Source organism: Euprymna scolopes, chromosome 26 (genome assembly GCF_053919585.1).
Source record: "Euprymna scolopes isolate OS-2025 chromosome 26, ASM5391958v1, whole genome shotgun sequence".
Classification (NCBI taxonomy): Eukaryota; Metazoa; Mollusca; class Cephalopoda; order Sepiida; family Sepiolidae; genus Euprymna; species Euprymna scolopes.
Genome location: NC_136507.1, coordinates 74,205,575 through 74,229,233, shown reverse-complemented (window position 1 = coordinate 74,229,233; position 23,659 = coordinate 74,205,575). Strand labels below are relative to the sequence as shown.

The window sequence follows — 23,659 nt, the reverse complement described above, 5'->3', positions numbered from 1 at the left end:
ATATATATATATATATAATCTCATTAAAAAAAAAAGATACACTCACAAGGCAAAACATTTAACTGAGAATAAAACAAAAAGATAATCAAGTTAAAAAAAAAACGAACAGAATCTAGAAACAAAGAAATTATATATGTAGACTTTTTTTTATCTACTGTCTTATCTCTTCTGTCTTGTTTTTTCTCGTTTATCTCCCCCTTTCATCTCCGTGGATGTTGGCACAGACGAAAAAGATGTAATTTACTGACATGCCTGTTTCGTTCGTGTGGGACATGTTTTGACAACGCCTTTCTGAGTAGGCTGATGTTATTAAAACCCACGGATCTCCTCGGGTGATGTGAAAGTTCATGAATTTCCTACAGAGAAATATTTCAGAAGCCGTTCATGTCAGATTGCTTTTAGAATCAATTAATAACGGTACAAATAGTAAGGGTAGATACAGTATGTACAAATACGTGTGTGTGTGTGTGTGTGTGTGTGTGTGTGTGTGTGCCGTACTTTAGGGTAATTGCCCCAAGTCTGGGGTAATTGCGCCAACTAGCTAAAAGTGCTCTTTTGGCAACCACGCATATAAAGAGCACTTTTTTTAGTTGGCATAATTACCCCGAAGTACAATATATATATATATATATATATATATATATATTAGACAAAATAATGAAAAAACTATGTCGGAAGGAGGCAGAAAGGGTCTTGAATCAACACATTTTTCCTCTCAACTAAATTATATCGATATGATCAGTGTTGGTAACAGGGAAACAGAAAAGGTCTTACACCAGCTCATTTTTTCCTCTCAAGGATCCTGTAAGCATTTCTTGGACAACGCTAGAAAGACTCGTATCTTGCTGAAAACATGAAACCAACATTTTTATATCTATATATATAGTGGGGAGGGGGACAAAACAATGGAAGCACCTTGTGTTTTTTGCATCAATTAAAAGATGTTTTGGACTGAAAAATTACCAAAATGTTGGTTTCATGTTTTCAGCAAGATACGAGTCTTTCTAGCGTTGTCCAAGAAATGTTTACAGGATCCTTGAGAAGGGGTTGGACAAAATAATGGAAGCACCTTTTGTTTTTTGCACAGAAATATATATATGTATATGTTTATCTCGTTCCTCCTAAATATATTATTTATTATTTTAATATTTTTCATTGTTTTCATTTTTCAAAGATTATACTTTATATACTTGTACTTTATATTTTATACCTACTTTATATTTTATACGTTTAATATTTCTTAATTTATTATTTATTCTCATTCCCAATCTAAACTCTATTAAGCCAGTTTCTATTTCTATTTACATCTATAATAATTCTGGCTCTTCTCGTCTTCTGATGAGAAGCATTTAGCTTCGAAATGACAAGGCCTATTCTTCTTTCTCTCTTTTGCTTTTCCTTATTGTTCTGATGTTATAATAAAGTTACATGTAATTTTTATTATTCATCTTTTACTTAATATATTTATTTAATTGCTCCTCTTAACAATATTGAGCTTTTTCTATCTTGATAAGTTTCTGTTAAAGACATATGGGCATAAACAATAAACAACCAGAGAGTATTAAGCGACAGGAAGTCAGAATATTGCATTTTGTGCTTAGGTTGACCGTTTTTTCTTAATTTCCTGAATAGGACCTGCTTTAATTTCTTAAAGGGGCATTTTATAATGACAATATTTTTTAACAATTTTTTTTTATACGTACAGATATCAGTGCTTCATACTTACGCAATCACCAGTATAAAAGGTGACAATTTCTGTCAGTTGGGAAATTTGAACCCAGTCACAAAGTCACCTTTGATTTCATAAGCTAGTATTCTACCTCCAAGCTACCAGAAATTAACACAGGAATTGAATGAAACTCAGTACCTACAGACCCCAAGTCAGCAGACATTAATGGTAGACAGTAAGAGAGTATTCAATGACAATGAATATTGCATTTTACACTTATGTTGAGTGCTTATTTCTTAATTCCATAAGTAGGGATGAATTTTATTGTCTTAAAGGCGCTTATAGTGATAATATTTTTCATATATAAATATTCAAAATTATTTCCATGCTTACGCAATCATCAGTGTAGAAGATGATAATTACTACTTACCTCATTTTCTTCCTCCTTCTCTTTTCAGGGACGTGTGATGAAAGACGTAGAAGTAGAAGAGGACAATTGTCCAGGAAATGAGAGCAGTCGACGACGAATAAAAACAATGGCAATCAAAAGTGAAAATTGCCATCAACGGCTGCAGGCTCTGCAGGAAAAATTCCATGCGTAAGTACCATTCTTTCTAAACTCAGATATTTCCTTATATTTAACTCGGACTAATTTAAAAAAAATGGCAGTGCTTATAAAATAGTGCTCAATAATAAGAGCAGAATTATAGTACAATTTTCTTTATTTATACAAACATTATTGGCTACATATATGCATACATGTTCCGGCTATGATTTCTTTGGAAATCCAGCATCATCAGATTTTTAGTCCTAACTGGTTTCATACGCTCTCTCTCTCTCTCTCTCTCTCTCTCTCTCTCTCTCTCTCTCTCATATATATATATATATATATATATATATATATATCCATCCACACGCACGGTCCTGGATATGACCTTAAACTATATCCGATAGTGAGGCTCCAGCTTGCGGGCTTTGGGGAGTGTGGAGTCACCCCTTAATTGCCATTGCTCCCAGGTCCATTCTGACCCGAAGTGGTAGTACCTGTTAGGGTCCCAACTATGGGTTAAATAGAAACAGACTTAAAAAAAAAAAAAAAAAATTATTCTATTAAAAACCTTTTCTTCACAATCACTGGATTCAGCATTAAATGACCTGAAAAGAGTTGATATGCCGTAAAACAAAAACAAAGTACCAACCAACCACACACACACTGTTTTGCTGTATAACGGTTCTTCATAGTGGCTAGAATGGTACGTCTCGAACTGGAAAAACTCAACTCTCTAGTAGATAGTCAGTCCTGAGTCACTTGCCGCGAGTAAGAAATTTCTGTGTTTATAAACACTGTCAATGGCTGAAGGTGTGTTTATTCTATTAAGGCCAACATCGTTAGGGACACTTACTTCAACTAGGGTTGCTACTTTATCCCTCTTGCCCCATATCACCATACCGGGCTTAACGGCTCCGTTTTTCTAGGTACGTAGCTGTAGAAATTTCATAGTCGTAATGGATGGTGTATTGTTAAATGAAAGGGCTGTCCCTTCTCATGTAAGTAAGACGACATACTAGATAAGTATAAATGATATTAGGAAAAGGCTAGAATCGAACCCTGTAGGCAAGTGTTAAAGATAATGGAAAATGGAATGTTAGAAATTCAGTCTATTGTTAATTCTATTAGAAATAGTTAAATATTGTTTATATCGGAAAAAGAGCCGATTGTCCATTCTTTTAGAAATCTGGATATTAAATATGTCGGTTAAATGAAGGCATAATGCGAGTTAAAATATATTGTTTAAAAATAGGTTAGAATTAGAATTGAGGATTCTTTTATTTGCCAAAAGTGTGTTTGGACAAACATATGTAAAGCCACTTGAAAATTAGTCACGTTTGAAAACACACCTCTGACGTCATAAACAAAGGAGATTTCTCAATATAGGAATCTAAGGGTTCGAAGTTAGAAGAGTTGAAAGTCAAGAGTTGATGAGAGAGAGTCAGTTGGAGAGGAGAGCCCCTTAGACCATGTAGATCCAAATTTGAATTCCTGACTTCACCGATCGGTCTATTAAAGAATAAAGAAACCAACTATGTTTGTAACTGTTTGTTTCGTGTTGTCATTCCTTATAACAAAAAGGTAAAGGTGTTTTATCATCAGCTTGTAACGAACATTGTAACTCCTTCCAAGTATTATGTGTCCTCCCCTCCATCATAAGTGAAGTATCTTCTCCTCTCTATATGTGTATAAGAACCGTTGCATCGTATATCTCCCAGTCCGTATTAATATGAAACCTCCAAGAATCGTCACAGTCGTCGTCATGATGTAATATATATATAAAATGTCTTCCCATCAGAATTGTCATCACCATCTGTTATATATGTCTCTCCCAATATGAACTCCCGTCATCTTTAAATATGTACGCCTATGCAACAGTAGTGAAACGATGGAGATCTTAAGATTCCAATTTCTTCTTAGATCATACGTAAGATCTTTGTATTTCGTTATCTTCTACCCCCCCTCCCTCCCCTCTATTAAGGCCAACATCGTTAGGGACACTTACTTCAACAAAGTTTGCTACTTTATCCCTCTTGTCCCATATATCTATATCGGGCTTAACAGCTTCGTTTTTCTAGGTACGTAGCTGTAGAAATTTCATAGTCGTAATGGATGGTGCATGACTTATTCCCAACTGTTCTTTCTGATAAACATGTTCCCACGACTTGTTGGTACATTGGATATTCAGCATTTTACAGATTTTCCAGTGGACATATTTACACACTCAATTGTGTCGCATTTTATTATTGTACAACTGAATGTCAGAACCTGCACTTGTTATTAGTAATATATTAATCGAGCAGAAGATCCGTTTACTAATTTCACAAAAATTCTGTTTACATAAAGGGGGGGGGGGTTATGGCGGAAAAAACGGTTAATTGAACTGTAGAAGTAGCTGTTAAAAACTATACAAGTTCTATAATTAAATACCCTCCTTCCTCACAAAAAAGAACTAAAAATATAAAAACACACACAAAAAAAAAAAATTGCTTAAGCCGCACAGAATGGCCGGCAGTCTTACAGTTAAGCCCAGCAAAGTCGAAAGTAAGTTCGACAACTCTAGAAGGGTCACACCAGTATTTACACTGTCAAATCATGTATTATTTTGTCAAGAAAAATATATCGAACGAATTGGAAGTAAGCACTTGATTAAATAAAGTAAACGGAGAAAATATACATTTTTATATATTTATAACTATTTATTTAATTAGGGAGTGGCAGTTAAGTCCCGGCAAAGTTCGACAACTCTAATAAATAAGCCTTGGTCATAAAGCCTTGATGTTGGCCAACCATTATTATACTTTCCTGATCATAATGAAGCGATACTCTTTTCAGCCAGTCTACAGAACCTTCTTTATGTCTACGTAGTTCTGTGCTAGTTCGTCCAGCAAATACTTGGTAGCTCACTGTTGATTTGGCCCATTCCTCCAGTTTTCTATAGCGGAAGGTCTTTGTGTTTTTTTTTTTTTTTTTTTTTTTTTTTTTTTTTTTTTTTTTTTTTTTTTTTTACTCTTCTGGGCTATTTCGGTTGCAGGTTAGTTTTTTGGGTTTTTGTTTCTGTGTTATTTGTAAGACAATCTTATATGTACAAACGATCGGTTATTAGGCTGATATTTTACCGATTCCGATAAGTCAAAAAGTTTTAATTTCCAAATTAATCGTCTAGTATCTATATATGCACAGCCACACAGATACGCATTTTGATCCAAACTAAAAAGAAAAAATAGTAGTTTGAGACATAAAAAGCCGACTGTTATTATGAGAGATGAGTCATGATAATTTCAAACCTTATTTTTGAAGCCTTCCTTGTACCATTTTTTTTTTTTTTTGTATAATTTTCGCAACCCAAATAAAATCGCCTGTGAACCGGTGAAATTAGCGAAATGGAGGATTCACTAATTAGTAAGGCAAAAGCGATCCGACAGTAATTTCACCAAAACTCTGTATGATCGTTGTAGTCTCTGGTTGATAATGAAGTTTGATAGAGCGGCACAAATTTGGCTAACAGTCTATCTCTAATTACACATGTATATACATACACGATACATTAATATATATATATATATATATATATATATATATATATATATATACTAACAAAAGTACCCATAGTTGACTGGGTTCAAAAACAGCCTACAGAAAATGGACTCTGATTTATGAAAGTATGATAGGTTATAAAAAAAAAAGGGTTGTAAAGAGATAGCTTCGAATTTAGGGGTATCAAAACCAAAGCAAAATATGATGAAAGTAAAAATAAAATAGATAAACCCCATAATTTATTATACCATATATTTATTATACACACTGAAACACTTATCACAATATTCTGTGGATCTATATTAAAAAAACCTTGTTAAACTTTGTGAGATATTTCCATTCTATGGAGGTCAGGTGCGAACGAACACCCCATAATTTTATTATACCATATTTCTTCAAACAAGCATAATTACCAAAGTATACTTACGCAGATAGATATGAAAAGTCTTTGTTAAAGTTTGTGCCTATTTCCATTCTATGAAGGCCAGGCGCGAACGCAGACCCCACAATTTTATTATACCATCCCTATTTAAGTTAACATGCTTATCAAAGTATTATTATGTACATCTATATCAAAAACACTTGTAAACGTTTTTTTTTTTTAGTTTTAAATTTTTTATTTCCATACTTTGTGGACCAGGCGCGTACGCAGACCCCACAATTTTAATGAATCATCATTATGCCTGATCAAACATACCCATTCCTGTGTCTCGATACATCTTCTATCATTATATGTAATCAGTTTTCTATAATAGTCAACCATATAGGAGCCTATTCGTGACTAGACACACACAGACGTTCAGCTTTATATTATATATATATATATATATATATATATATATATATATATACACACACACACACACGAGCAAAAATATATATGTGTGTGTGCGTGTGTATGTATATATGCATGCGTATATGTACGGCATAATCACGTTGATTCGCCGGTTCTCATCAGATCACCACAGTTAAGCAACTTTGAGCCTGGCTAGTACCAAATGGGTGACCATTTGGAAATTAGGTGCTGTATGTGCTTTCTATTTTTTTTTATATGTATAAGTGTGTGTGTGTGTGTGTATACATATATATATATATAATGTTTGTGTATATGCATATTTATTTATATAATATATATTTAAAAATAATAAAAATTCTTTATAGTTACACTAGTGTTTCATGCTTACGCACTCATCAGGGTAGGAGTAACAGTTCCTGCTGATCATGAGATTCGAACTCAGCCATGAAGCCACCTTTTGCTCCATTTGGTAAGCATCTACCTCAGGGCCACCAAACGATAAATGAATGGAATAAAGAACTATTAAATGCTGAATTTAGGCGAATACATTTTGACAATCTAGAGTGTTCAAACGAGCAAATGAGCAAGCAAGTTATCAAGTATTCTTAAAGGGGCTTGATAATTATAATTAAATAATAATTATTCTTTTATAGCTACAGACACTAGTATTTCATGTTTACGCAATCATCAGTGTAGGGTAACAATTCCTGATGGCCATGTGACCTTGCCTGTCTGAGGAACGGTCTTTACCAAACTCCTTTTTCAATTTTTAGTTTACAAACCTGAAACTTGATATATAGGGGACTTGGACCCGTGGAACAAATTCGATTTGGCCTTTAGTAAAAATTATTGCTAAGGGGTCAAAAATGAAAAATATTGGAACTTGACAGGCGTAGGTTAACATAAAGGGCTCTTGTACACATACACAAATTTAAGCACAACAGATTTAATGAATTTTGAGATAAAGATTAATAATATGTATTGTTTTGCATCATTTGGACTACTGTTCTCATCTTGAGTGTTATTTCTACAACGTTTTGGCCGATGTAACCTCTAACCCTTTATCAGGTGTATTTTGTCAAACTTGAAAATCTTTTTATTGAACTCTGTAATCTGTTCACTAGGACCCGTTGCATAACGGATAAAGTACTGAGTAAAATTCAGCTCTAAAGGACATGCTTCTGGAGGTTGAAGTTTCAATCCTCGGGTCAGGTGATACTAAAAGTACAATTATGAATTACTTAAAGAGAGTGGAAAGTGGATCCAAGGTTTACTTTCAGCAGTCACATAACTCTCGCTTTCCTTATTTTTGTCCTTTAGTCATCACATTCCATTAGTGATGTTTCTGACAAAGAGGGAAGAATTGCTGTTTTCCAATTCAAAATCTATTCCATCTAACACTTATCATTAGCAAGTTTTTTACCTTGAAGTACTATTTTGTTTTTAGCTCCTTACATGAAGTGGCTTCATGCCTTGTCTAGAGGGTCCTGAATATGACTTTAAACTATATTCGATGGTGTGGCTCCAGTTTGCGGGCTTTGAGGAGTGTGGAGCCACCCTTTAATTGGCATTGCTCCCAGGTCCACTCTGACCCGAATCGGTAGTACCTGTTAAATAGAAACCGACTTGAAAAAAAACAAATATTCTATTAAAACATTTTTCTTGAAAATAACTGGATTCGGCATTAAATAACCTGAAAAGGGTTGATATGCCGTAAAACAAATAAATAAATCAACAAATGAAATATAAAAAATACAAAAAAAAATAATGAACAAAAAATTTAGGCACAAGGCCAACTCAAAAAAAGGGGAGAGGGAAGATAGTGAGGTTGGTTGGTCAAGCTCGTCTTTCTATAATTTAAACAAAAAATTATCTTAGTTAGCATCTTCCTTTACCACAAGACCGCGTTCGCCCTTTCGTACTGTGGAGGGGTGGGGTCCTACTTAAACCCAATTTTTAAAACATTTTTATTTACATGTGAAAACAAAAAAGATGATGATAATAATAATAATAATTCATTTCAATTGTGTCGAGGGTGTGGGGAAGAAAAAATAAAAAATGTGGTCAGTAAGATCCCCCCCCCTCCCGTCTAATTGATAGACCGCCCATACACTTTGATCCTGGCCGAAGGCCAAGACCTCATTTCTTAAGTTACCCAATGTGTAACATTTTTTTTTTTTTGATTGTCAATAATCAGAATATGGTGTTTTGCCTTAAACATTGCTCATTCTCAAATGTTTGTGATGTAATGTGATATAATGAAGTACATCCGGGTCTTTGCTCCTACAATATTATGATTGGCTGATTAAGCTATAAATACCAGCTTTGAAAGGCATCATGAGAGAGACATCAAAAGGCACATCGCTTGACACTTAGAACTCTGCTGCATTTAATTGCTCGTCCATACTGCGACATATAATTATTACTTGAACGGAAGAAACCCTTTTAGGTATTTCAGATGATATAGATCCTTTTCTAGTGATCATATCAGTTTGGAATAAGTGATTGAGTTTTGCGTTGACCATGCTGAGAGGATCTTATTTGGTCTTGGAATATATGGTCTGAAATGTTACCAAAGATAATATGTTAAAAATTAGTACAAACCTGTTCTGGGGCAGCCGGAAAGAATGAAGAAAGAAAGAAAAAATAATGGCACTGTATTTCCAGTTAACAGGGGAAGATCAACGAGATGCAGAGAAAATAGAGGCTAAGCTGAAGGCTGCTTTCTCCAAAGGAATTTTTTCTGTCCATGCAAACCTGGTGAGAGGACGGGTGAAGCAGTAGATGTATATGCGACCAATATACAAAGGTTCGCAGATTTAACTGGATTTGAGGGAGCAGGATGAGAGCAGGTCATGAGGCTCAATTTTGTGAATGGATTCCTGCAAAATATTTCTGCAATACTACAGCAGTTACCAAATGTGAAAGAGTTGCTGATTAGTGAACTGATGTCAATTACCAGGGTTCTCATGGCCACACAGACCCCGAAAACGGCAGCAGTTGCAAAACACAGAACTGAAAAGAGAACCTAGACAAGTTGATGAAAGATTCAGGATAAGAAAACTGTGTAGTGGCGAATGTTATAAATATAATGGCCCTCACATGGCAAGGGATTTAATGCACTACATATGATACCTTATGGATATGGCAAGCCAGGGCACTATGCAAAATACTGCCTGCAGGGAAACGAAAATGAGGCAACCGATGTGTGCAAAATCGATGACTATGTACTGTGAGTGATCCAAATGATCAAGGGGGGGGGCGTGTGATTAAATGATTTAGTTTTGAAGATGTGTACCATTCATCGTATGAGCCAGTACGTTGACCGTGCTGACAGGATCTTATTTGGTCTTGGAATATGTGGTCTGAAATGTTACCAAAGACAAGATGTTAAAAATTAGTACAAACCTGATCTGGGACAGCCGGAAAGAATGAAAAAGAAAGAAAAAATAATGGCTACGAGTTTGTCAAGTTTCTCACGTGATATGCAAATGAGATGCTCTGGTTAGGAATAAAAAAAAAAAAAAAGTCTGAGTTTTGAGAGACTGGAAAGTTTAGATGTGCATGATGATTAGATCCGAGATTAGAAAAACGATCACTTAACATTTTAAATGCAATTCTACAAAGTGAACGGATTCTTCGTAAGTTTTATGAGGCAATGCACCATATTTAGAAATCACATTGTTTTGAAGGTCTATCTGTATTTTGTCCTTCTGTCTTGAAGGAATATTGGAAGGGGGCAGAAAAAAAAAGAGGTAAATGACTGAAAAGTAAATGTGATTACATATGTTTCTAGATTTTCAAATCAGTGAGCGAGCCCATATATTAAAGTGAAAGAATGAGAGGTCTTGGAGAATGTCAAGACATGGAAGCTAGTTTTCTGCAGTATATCTAAAAGGAATTGGGGAAAGGGGTAGAAAAGGAGGTAAATGACCGATAAGGTGTCGTTATAACATGTTTATAGATTTCCAAATCAATAAGTTAGCTTAATATTATAGTGAGAAAAAAAAACGAGGGGTCTTGGAGCATGTCAAGTAGCTAGTATTCCGCAATCTGTCTAGAAGGAATGGTGGAAGGGGCAGAAAAGGAGGTAAATGACCAAGAAGGTGACGTGATAACTAGGGCTATGACAACAGCATATTCTTTTCATTGTTATGACTCCCGCACAGTTAGACACAGTCAATCAACTGAGAACCACATCACTTTATATAACAGCATATAAGATATCAATGGATACACACTCGAGAGTCAAAAACAATGAAAAGAATATGCTGTTGTCCTAGCTCTAGTGATGACGTATGTTTATATATTCTCTCTTTCCTTCTTTCTTTCCTTCTTTATTCTTTTACTACTAATTTTCTTTCTCTTTATCTATTTTGCTAATTTTTCTCTCCTTTTCTCTCTTCCCCGCTCCATTCAAATCCCATAGTTTTTAAATCATTGAATTTTGGGTACTCATGCAGAGAGTGATCCGTGCTGAAATAATAACGTTATTATTTAAAAAGCCATTTTTAACATGGGGAGGGGAGGGTGTTTTGTACCTGTTCTGTACTTTAACCTTACAATTGAATAAAAAAGAAAACATAAAACTTTAATTAAACGTGGAAATACGATTTAAAAAAAAAAAGCGCGGATCACTTTCTGCATTAGCACCGAAATTTGTTAACATTCATCCTAAAAAATAATAATTTATTCCCCATTCCTTTTTTTTTTTTTTTTTAAATTTTTTGATAATAAATATACAACTGCCTATCTTCAGGATCTCTTTGCTACCAATCTCCATGTATCACATAGTTGAATGCGTTTGGAAGCAGGGTTACTACGTTGCACCCAGGAAAACTCTTTCTCCTGTGGCATTACTGCTATTTCTGGCATCTTCTTGCCAGAAGTATACTTGCTAAAATCAATTCATTCAATACTGAACGCCACCCACCAATTGTCCGCTCATGGCAGAAAACATGCCTTTTTCTATTTATTGATAACTATTTGGCCCCTGAGCAAGATTCATGGCGCCTTGCAGATTGCCATTGTGCGATCATGACAGCTGAATAGCGTTTTTTATCAGGTTTCAAAATGATCGATTTTTATACTGGGTGATACATGAAGAATAAAATAATCAATCAATTTAGACGTATTTATTTATTTATTCATTTGTGTGTGTGTGTGTGTGTGTGTGTGTGTGTGTGTGTGTGTGTGTGTGTGTGTGTGTGTGTGTGAGAGTGTGTGTGTGTTCATCGTATATATAATCCGCTCCCTCATTTCACCGAGTAAATTTCTCTCTTTTTTGCTTTTATTTTTAAATATTTGGCTAAATCAGGTCGCTTGAGTACAAACCTGGTTTTAAAAGTGCATGTTCTTTCGAAAGACATTTTTTTTTTCAATTTCTATTTTTTTTTTCAATTTCTATTTTTTTTTTTTTATGATTTAATCTATTTAATACTTCTGGTATGTTTTGTTTACTATTTACGTAACTTTGTAACTTCCTTATATAAAAAATAAAGTAAGATATTTTGAATGTATAACATATTTGAAGTTTTTACAACTCTCTCTCTCTCTCTCTCTCTCTCTCTCTCTCTCTCTCTCTCTCTCTCTCTCTCTCATATATATATATATATACATATAATTTAAAGGAGATTAGAACAATAGTCTAAAGAGCAGAGTGTATTTTAATGTAATAGTAAAATTACTAATTTAATTAAAATACAGGAAAAGAAAAAGTGCTCGTTGTAATTCAGATATATAATAAGCTCGATAGGTAAATATCCTAGAGCTAATTTAATATTCAGTAATGTGATTGATAATTTAAAATTCAAATAAGAATTAAATTAAAAATCCGTTTCACAAGAAGGAACAACAACAAAATCAATAATTTGTATGATCGTTTCGGAAAACAATGTTTTTATTGTGGTAGACATTAAGCCATGGACAATAATTTTTACATATAGTGTTTTTAAAATATTTGAGGAAACTTTGTTTTTTTAAAAATACTATATGTAAAGATTATTGTCCGTGGCTTAATGTCTACCACAATAAAAACATTGTTTTCTGAAACGATCGTACAAATTATTGATTTTGTTGTTGTTCCTTCTTGTGAAACGGATTTTTAATTTAATTCTAATTTGAATTTTAAATTATCAATCACATTACTGAATATATATATATATATATATATATATATATATATATATATATATATATATATATACACCACGGAAATTACATAATTGTCGATGCAATAATTTATTTCAACCTTATGGTATTTTCAAGCATCTAAACTAGACAATTACATTTTTGATACTGAAAGAAAGAAAGAAAGAAAAATCGGGCCTCGACCGTCAAAAAACCAGAGGGGGTGGTAGTAGCAATCCACTTAATACATTTTATAGAGAGGGTGGGAGGGATTTTTTAAAAGAAAACAACAACAAAAGAAAAAAATATATATTATGACACTTATAAACAGCTCGATGTAACCACAGATACACACACACACACACACGCAACACACATACACACACCCATACACACACACACGCCCCTAAATATGCATGTTCTTACACGTAAATGCCTTGACACGCGTTTACTAACCTAGGAAGAAGGGGGAGAAATATACGGATATAGAGAGAAGGAAATAGAATAAACAGTGCGTAATGGAAAAAGAAGAAGAAAAAAAAGAAGACAGTGACCAACCGCTGCCTGTCATATGGTTTCATTAGTCTAGAATCACTGAGAAAGATAAGGGAAAGAAAATGGAGATTATACTCGCATCCTATAGTTAATTGAGTCATGGAAAGTAAGTCTATTAAAAGATAAATAAAAAAATAAAAAAATTTATATACAAAGTTTTAAAACTATCTGTATGTTATTATGTTAAAATTAGTTAGAAATAAATATTATCTTATAATACATTTAAATATTGTATTTGTAATATATTACTATGAATTAAAAAAATTGAGTCTTATGTAGTTAATATTTTATATATTTTTATGTAATTAATTTTATTGGTGATTATAGCGGTCGTTGCAATTTTTCACTTCTTAATTGATTAAGAAGCAGAAAATTGCTATATTAATTGCCCCCAAATCGATAGGACGTATATAGTTTCGGTTAATATATACTTTTATTCATTCCGTACACAAAAGTACTTTCATGCACGCATAAAGAAATAAATAAAATAGTTATTATTTTACAGTTTTGTGTTGATTTATATTAAATCTAATAATGTCTAGTTGTAGTATTTGATCTTTTTGACTTGATTTTTTGATAAACCAAGCACTCAGAATAATTAGCACTCGTAATAGTAAAATATCAAACAACTCTAATAGAAATAAGGCTACAGTAGACAAATGTAACTGCCAAGTCAAAAATAACTGCCCACTGAACGGAAATTGTAAAGTTGAGTGCATGGTTTATAAGGCCACGATCCACCCAGAAGATAATAACAGGGACAAAAAAGTTTACTTCGGTATCTCCGCCGGAAACTGGAAACAGCGTTTTTATGACCATAAACATTCTTTCAATAACCCAGAACTTAAGAACAAAATCGAGTTAGCTAAACAATGGTGGTTATTAAAAAATGAGAACCGATCCCCAGTGATTTCATGGTCAATCCTATGTTATTCGGATGTTCCAAACGGCTTTAGGCAGAGATGCAGTTTATGCCTCGAGGAAAAAATAAGAATCCTGAAGTACGAACACAATAATCTCCTAAACAAACGAGATGAACTGATGGCCAGATGTAGACATAAATGTAAATTTAAAATAACCAATAACTCCAGATCCGACGAACAGATAAATCTATAATGGTAAAGACACCGAATTTAACACCACTAGATTATTTACGATAAACCCTCCCACCCCACCCCACTGGCAATTATAGTGCTGTCCGGTATATACTCGATAATAACTACTTGATGATTTGTTGTCCGAAATCTAAGTTGGATGTATTTTTTCCCGAAGTACCTGTTTATCCAAATTACTTATGAATAAATGAGATAGCTTTAAGAAAATAATTTTTCTCTGCAGATAATACATTAGTTATTAAACTGAGTTAAGTCAAAAAGATCAAATACTACAACTAGACATTATTAGATTTAATATAAATCAACACAAAACTGTAAAATAATAACTATTTTATTTATTTCTTTATGCGTGCATGAAAGTACTTTTGTGTACGGAGTGAATAAAAGTATATATTAACCGAAACTATATACGTCCTATCGATTTGGGGGCGATTAATATTGCAATTTTCTGCTTCTTAATCAATTAAGAAGTGAAAAATTGCAACGACCGCTATAATCACCAATAAAATTAATTACATAAAAATATATAAAATATTAACTACATAAGACTCAATTTTTTTAATTCATAGTAATATATTACAAATACAATATTTAAATGTATTATAAGACAATATTTATTTCTAACTAATTTTAACATAATAACATACAGATAGTTTTAAAACTTTGTATATAAATTTTTTTTATTTTTTTATTTATCTTTTAATAGACTTACTTTCCATGACTCAATTAACTATAGGACGCGAGTATAATCTCCATTTTCTTTCCCTTATCTTTCTCAGTGATTCTAGACTAATGAAACCATATGACAGGCAGCGGTTGGTCACTGTCTTCTTTTTTCTTCTTCTTTTTCCATTATGCGCTGTTTATTCTATTTCCTTCTCTCTATATCCGTATATTTCTCCCCCTTCTTCCTAGGTTAGTAAACGCGTGTCAAGGCATTTACGTGTAAGAACGTGCATATTTAGGGGCGTGTGTGTGTGTGTATGGGTGTATGTATGTGTGTGTGTGTGTATCTGTGGTTACATCGAGCTGCCGTTTATAAGTAGAGGTAGGGAGTACTCGGTCGAAAAAAGGTCACATCTTCAAAATCTGGTGGGGACCCCCTCAAATCAAAATATAAGGTGTATCTAGGTCAAAATCGAAAAAAAATTTGAAAAAAAAATTTTTTTCATCTGTTGGCGGCATTTTTTAGATCTGGGGCTGGTTTTTCAAGAAATATGTGTCCGAAATGTCAATATGAGTGATTTCAAGGCATAATTTTGCTTCTTGTGTATCTCCAATGCCCATTAATGGATATAAATAGTTTCAAATGACACAGGGTCATGTATTTAAACAGGTTTTGTGGTATTGGTGGAAATTTTCTGTTTCTATGTCTATCCTTGTAGCCATGTCACTAGTAAGGGTGCTGGAGGTAAACGTTTTGTCTGGGCTGACGTTATCCGCCTGATAGTCAGGGACCCGAACCTTGGATTAACCACTAAGGAGGCTGTCCTATCAGCAGGTGCAAAGTACTGGGGCTGCTGTATTGCCATTTGGTGAATGGAATCTGGACCATGCAGTAGCTTCTGGTGGGGCCTCTCGATGCCATACTAGTGGGTAATTGTTACGGCTTTACCTTATCATGTGGTACAAAAAAAAAAACAAAAAAAATTCTTCGTTTCTTTTTCTCTCTTAGTTTCCCCTCTCTGTCCTGCTCTAAGTAAATCTGTCGACCTAGTCCACAAATTCCAAAATTTCATCATGACAAGTTTCAAGAAAAAATACACGATTAAACCCGGTTCTCCAACTTCCAACGTAGACCCCTACTACCATGTCTCCTTCTCCAACATCAGGGGTCTACGTTCTAACCTTCCAGAGGTTGAAACCCAATTACAGGAGACTAAACCAGACCTTTTATTTTTAAGTGAAACTGGCATTGGACAGGCTATTTCCCTTGATGAGTTTGCAATTACAGGATACTCTAACTTAACTTCTAAATCTGACCCCCAAGATCGCCATGGGCATGGAATATGTGCCTATATTAAAGATAGCTTTCCATGTGGGAGGGACATCTCCAGGGAAGATCCTAACTTACCTTATATGTGCTTCCGGGTTGCTTTAGCTCACACTACTGCATTTATATTTACTCTCTATCGCCCCCACAACAGCGGAGTTACTATCTTTCAAAGCATATCTGAGAAAATTGACCAAGTCCTTTCTACTTATCCTTCAGCTAACATTCACGTATGTGGAGACTTCAATGTTCACAACGTCGAATGGTTGACCCACTCAAACAAGACCGATGATGAGGGGAGGTTCTGTCATGATTTCTCCATTGCCTATGACCTCACTCAGATTGTTCAGGAACCTACCCGTGTGCCCGATAATGACGGCCAGTATGCGAGCCTACTAGACCTTTTTCTCACAACTTGCCCTGAACTATGTTCAGTTTCTGTTCTGTCGCCTCTTGGATCTTCCGACCACTCTGTTGTATCAATTAAGATAAAAATGAAATGTAATAAGTCCCCAGACGTACCTCTTCATCGTACAGTATATCGATACACTAAGGCTGACTGGGATAGCTTCCGTACATTTATATCTGATCTACCTCTGCATTCCATGTTTAAAAAGGATGTGTCCTCTATAGTATTAGACCTAACTGAATGGTTAATTGTAGGTATTGACCATTTCATACCCTCTAAAAAATTTCAGCAAAAACCTAACAGCCAGCCATGGTTCTCTCCAGAATGTGCTGCTGCCATTGCGCACAGAAATCACTTTTTCCACTGCTTCAAACGTAATAGATGTATGGAAACTAAAGCCGTTTTCAGGACTGCCAGCAACCATTGTAAGAAAGTAATAAGGAACGCAAGAGAGTTGTATGCTCAATCTGTTAAGTCCAAAGTAGCTGAGCAGCGGCTTGGTTCCCACCAGTTTTGGCAAATAGCAAACAGAATCCTGAACAGAAGCGTGTGCTCCATCCCAACTATTATCAATGGATCTGAGGTAATCTCGTCAGCATCAGACAAAGCCAAACTCTTTGTCAAGAACTTTGCAGCTAATTCTACCCTTTGCGACCAAGACCGCCAACCCCCAATATTTCCTCTTGTATCAGAAAACACGCTATGTGATATACGTATATCTGTACGTGATGTTGCCAAGCTAATCAAAAACCTTGATTCCAGTAAAGCAACTGGCCCTGATGGTATTCCAATTATAGTACTCAAAAAACTTCAACCTGAACTAGCGCCCATACTTACAAAACTGTTTAAACGTTGTCTTAAGGAGAATAGTTTCCCATCTCCCTGGAAAATCTCATCAGTATGCCCTGTATTTAAGAATTCAGGTGATCGCTCATCCCCCTCTCAGTACAGGCCAATAAGTCTCCTGTGCGTCATGAGTAAGTTGCTAGAATCTGTATTAAATACAGAAGTAATCAAACATCTCAACAAAAATAACCTTCTTAGTGACACTCAATATGGTTTCCGTTCTGCTAGATCTACAGCAGATGTCCTTACAGTTATATCGCATAGGATTAGCAAATCTCTCGACGGTGGCAATCTTTCTAGGGCAATTGCTCTTGACATATCTAAAGCCTTTGATAGGGTATGGCATAAAGGTTTACTTCATAAGATCGCTAGCTATGGTATAGCTGGAAAAGTCTTCTCAATTATTAAATCATTTCTTTCTGATAGATTCATAAGAGTAGTAGTTGAGGGGCAAAAATCAGAAGCTCACAATATTAATGCCGGTGTCCCTCAGGGATCCATCCTGGGCCCAACTCTTTTCCTGATCTACATTAATGATCTTCCAAATCATATCCTTACATCATTTGTAGACATTTATGCTGACGACACTACCATTTATGGTACCACATCTAAGACAGTAAACGAGCAAGTTCTCTCCAATTCTCTCTCCTCTGATCTTGAGCACGTAGTACAATGGGGAAAGGAGTGGCTGGTTACTTTTAATGCATCTAAAACCAAGCTTCTCTCTTTACATCATCAACATTCTAATCCACATTTGTCATCAATTGAAATGAATGGCTCTCGTCTTCAGGAGGCCTCAAGTTTTGACAAGCTTCTGGGCTTGACCATTACTCCTGATCTTAAATGGAACACGTATATCAAATCTGTTGCCAAGGCCGCTGGAAAAATGGTGGGATCTTTCTATCGATCCAGTAGATATCTCACTGCTGATGCTATTCTCTATCTATATAAGAGCCAGGTACGTCCAAGGATGGAATACTGTTGCCACATCTGGGCAGGAGCTGCTAGAAAGAACTTGTCCTGCCTTGATAGAGTTCAAAATAGACTTCGTAGCCTCGTAGGAGATGTCCTTTTCTCCTCCTTGCAACCTCTATCTCACAGAAGAGATGTTGCGAGTTTGTCTCTGATGTATCGTTATTTTCATGGAAAGTGTTCAACTGAGCTTCAATCTATGGTCCCCCCTCGCCAAACTTTCACAAGAAACACTCGTCTAGCTGTAAACACTATCAATAATTTCCCCCACTCTTTATCTGTGCCTAAACCTAAACGTAGATTCCATGAACAAAGCTTCTTTCTTAGAACTGCACGCCTGTGGAATTGTCTTCCGTTTTCCTGCTTTCCGGCTGACTACAATATGGTTTTGTTCAAGTCTAAAGTAAATAAGTTCTTGATGAGCCGTTCCATATAAGTTATTAAATTTACCAAATTTTCATTACTAATGATTACTATATTGACCAACTTCTACTGTACACTCTTTAACCCTTATCCTTGAGTGGCCTCTGGGCCTTGATAATGTGGTGATGCCTTTGTAAAAAAAAAAAAAAAAAAAAAAAAAAAAAATTGGCCATAAATTGGCCGAAAAACAGGCAAAAATCACAAAAACCATCTTGGGTCACATAAATTATCCTCGTCCACCTTTATAAAGGTATATATTGCTGTAGATACCTAAAATAGACATTGGAGTACGATTATATACAGGTCTCAGATCTTTTTGGGCCTTTTTTGAAGAGAAATAGACCAAATTTTGACCCAAAATTGCCAAAAATAGGATGAAATTGCCAAAATCCTGTTCACAGTCACTTAATCGATCCTTGTTCATTCCCAATGGATATGAATGACTTCAGACACACATATAAGGCAGAGAACCATGATTATTGACAGGTCTTGGGGTCTTTAAGCGCAATTTTAGGGGTGAATTTGGCCAAATTGGACCTAAAATTGCTGAAAATAGGCCGAAATCGACATAATCCCGTCCTTTTATGATTTCCAAGTGCTTAACAGACTTAACAAAAGTGACTCAGATATACACTACAAGCACTACAATAATCCATCAAACTTGGCTGCCATCTCTTTGTGGTTGTGCAGTGTGAATTGCATGTTTCGGTCCGAAAGAACATCCCAGTCTTCGTTGATTTCGCATTCGACAATTTGATCTGCATCGATAGTTTGCTTATCATCTGGGTTTGGGTACCTCCATTTTAAGTTCTTCCTTTCATAAACACGCTCCAAATGTTCAATTTCGTATTTCTGGTTGTCTAGGATTTTAGTACAGTACCCCAGAAACCATGTTGGCACCCCCTTTACTGTCCATAACACCACACACATCTGATTCACATTCAGGATTAAAGGTAACTCAACCATTTCCTCTGCAACTCGTGGAATGCAAGTGATGGCTTTTAGGGCATCATCATTAGTGGGCAGAGGAATTCTTGTGGATACCGGGCAACCATCCAGGAGTGCGCAAAGATTCATAAGCCGCTCTTCATGAGTGATTTTGTTGAGTTTGAATAGTTCAGGATTTGCAGTTACATCTGATTTGTTGGTGTCTCTGTAATATGCTAACTCAGTCATGACAATCTTCTCTTGTAATTCTGAATGATCTTTTAGCACCGACATCAATTCTTCAGAACTAACACACGGACCACGCCAACTTTTACAATTTATGAGCAATTTAGTAGTGTAATTGCTTGCGTTCATCGCTTTCTTTATCTTCTCTTCAACTTTTAGACGGAGAAGAGTCTTTTGTTCTTCATTCCATTCGTCTTCTCTTTTGTTCAAAAGTTTTGCAATTGCCGTCGAAATTTTTGATGCACCACCCAATGACACACTGTGCAAGACCATATCGTTTCTCAAGGATTTTGCTTTGAACTTGTTATTCCTACATTTCGAAGCAATAGCACGATGATCGAATACTCCAAGTTCTCGTTCACACATAACATTGTTGCTCTCCAGGTCTTTTCACTCTTCCACGGTCAACTTGTGTATTTGCGTGGCACGAATGTCATTGTACTGCCCAAATCCGTACTCTCTACCACATTGAAGTTCGATCGTTTTGGATGCATGTACACACATATCTTTCAAAAGTTTTATCTCCAACTCAGATGTCGGTTCCTCAATATCTATATGTCTGTATTGAACAGTGTACGCTTCCAAGGTGTCCAGTTTTCCAACTGAAAGATCCTCAAACAACTTTGGAAGAATTTTGCACAGATCATCCTGCGTTCCTACCTCAACAAGATTTAGGAGAGGTAATGAGACTTTGTACCTGAACAATGAAAGACAGTTCAACTAACTCAGTAGCAATTCACTATCCAGTAACATCCTCACGATCTCGACATGTTGGTTGCTGAGATGAGTCTCGTCAAGAACCATACGAATGTAAGGCAATGCATCGAGGATCGAGGAGCACAAATATCCCAGTTTAGTAAAACGTCTTTCTCTGTAAAGAGATAGATGTTTAACTTTCTCCTCCCGCTCCACTGCTGCAACACTACTCATTCTACCGGCTGACTCTTCAATACAATCCTGAAAGAGAAATATAACTGTGTCAGGATATTCAAAATGGACCCAAATAAAAATATGAATGGACCCAAGGAGAAGGAGATTTCAACTGTGTGCTATGATTATGATAAAAATAACATAGCAAGGAGACTCTACATTTCAGAGTCTCATTTTGAACTGACCAAATAAACAAAACAACTCCTTTCTCAGATAACACTGCAATGTTATCAATCATTCGATTCTACTAGTACTAGTCCCCAAACCCCTTGGGAAACTAGTTAAATAACACTTACAATTTTTGTATGAAGCTTTGTAAGAAACATTCTTATGTAAAATTTACCAGATTTGGAACACTGGACGATTAAGGGTATTTCTTTCCGCAAAATGAATGACATCTAGGGTGTAAATCACTGTGAAAATTGTGCTAAAATCCCGATTTTGTACTAAAAAATGACTTTTATATGCTAAAATAAAACTCAATTTAGCTATACATTGTGTCATTCCTATCCTAATTCATTGACCAAGTCAAAAGAAGTGAAAATACCTAAGTTTCAACTGCTATTTCTTATCCCTTCTTTTGCAAAGATGGGTAAATGGGCGTTTTTGGGCCCCCGGAGCCTAAAAATCTAAAAAATGGCGCCAACAGATGAATTTTGATTTTTTTTTCAAAATTTTTTCGATTCTTACCTAGGTTTAGTGCATATTTTGATCTGAGGGGGTCTCCACCAAAATCTGAAGACCCGACCCAGTACTCCCTACCTCTATTATAAGTGTCATAATATTTTTTTTTCTTTTGTTGTTGTTGTTGTTTTCTTTTAAAAAATCCCTCCCACCCTCTCTATAAAATGTATTAAGTGGATTGCTACTACCACCCCCTCTGGTTTTTTGACGGTCGAGGCCCGATTTTTCTTTCTTTCTTTCAGTATCAAAAATGTAATTGTCTAGTTTAGATGCTTGAAAATACCATAAGGTTGAAATAAATTATTGCATCGACAATTATGTAATTTCCGTGTTATATTTTTATGTTATTGCTCTGTTTACCACATTGAGCTCTCATACCCGGTTTTCCTCTGGAATTATTCCATTATAACACTATATATATATATATATATATATATATATGGGAAAATATGCGAATTCAATTGTATTTCACCTTTTATTTCTACCAATCCTTTCATTTATGAACGTCGATGTAACTACAGAGTATATATAAATAGCTGACAAAAAGTCTATATTTCAAATTTCAAGGTGTTGTCCATCTAACCGTTTATTTCTTTAAGTATGTTAACATGTTCAATTCTTGACAGCACCTGTTTCATAACGCAGAATCATTCATGTAATTATTGGGTCAATTTTTTAATTTATTCCACCCTTAATTCATCGGGGAAAAACGAACCCATTAACTTAAAACGTTAATTAGTTTGTATATACCAATTTTAATGGATTAGAATAAATTTTCATAATTAAAGTTTTTATATTTAAAAATAAATTCTTTAATATAAAGTTTGAAAAAGTCCTAGCTGAATGAATGTCTTTTTTTGATTCCAGAGCATATATTGTGTAATATAATTGTTCTCAAAGTTCCAAAGATGATATAAATGAACAAAAATATTTTAAAATAAAAATAAAATGATAACAATAATTCAAAAAAATACAAAAACATTTGAAATTAGTTTAGATAAATACAATATGATCGGAATCTTTGCAATGAGGAAAAAAATTGCAGAGTATATCGGTTGTATGGACCATAAGTTGTTCAAAATAATGTTTGTTTTTCTCTGTCTTTTAAGATGAACATAACATAATAAATAGACCTGTTTATACATAAAATAAGTTTTATTTATACAAACAATGGCTTCATATCCTGGAGACGTTTCAATCGTAGATTTGATAAGCTTTATTTTCTGGAGTAAAAAAATAAGTGTCCGCTATAGGTATTTATTTTTCTCACACCGTAAGATATCAGAGTTTGAAAGTGGAATTGAAAAGTCAGTGCTCCAAAGGAGGAGCACGCTGACCCTGCAAAAGATGCCTGTGCAGCCCCGTCAGCATTCCCCGGCAGAAGCACTTCAGGCGATTAGCAATAAACTAACCCTTTTCAAAGAGAGAAGGCAAAGCCTGGGAGGTTGAACCTCCTAAAACTACCCAGAACCAGCATTACACCACAATCAACACAGTCTAGGTCATTAAGGAATGGTCTAATTTCTGTTGATTTTGAATCGGAGGGAAAAAATCCTTCGGCTGTTTTCAATATTAAAGAATTTTTCAAGTCTGGTAGTCAGAAAACATGTCCAAACCACGTTAGTCTCTTTTTTAAGTTAACGTCGTTCATAGAAATCGTGATATGAATCTTTGGCCCTTATTTAGACTAGCACTTATAGCGATAAACAAAAATGAAAAAAAAAAAAAAAAATTATATTATACCTACTTGTCACGGAATGAAAATTTCATCTTCCGAAAATCACAAAAATTGATCCAGTAGTTTTTTTTATTTGTTTATTTATAAAAAACAATTTGCCGTTTTTTACCGATAAGTGACAGAGACTTTTTAAGAACATA

The 23,659-nt window shown here is 34.9% G+C and overlaps 1 protein-coding gene across 2 annotated transcripts in view; it reads left to right on the top strand.

The window, feature by feature from the left end:
* LOC145248188 (uncharacterized) overlaps positions 1 to 23,659 on the top strand; it is a 558,365-nt gene that overhangs the window by 388,385 nt on the left and 146,321 nt on the right. For both annotated transcript variants that reach the window (XM_080110044.1, XM_080110045.1), the window contains exon 6: positions 2,128 to 2,267. In XM_080110044.1, coding sequence (XP_079966170.1) covers positions 2,137 to 2,267 — 131 coding nt within the window. In that variant the 5' untranslated portion in view covers positions 2,128 to 2,136. The remainder of the gene's footprint in view (positions 1 to 2,127; positions 2,268 to 23,659) is intronic.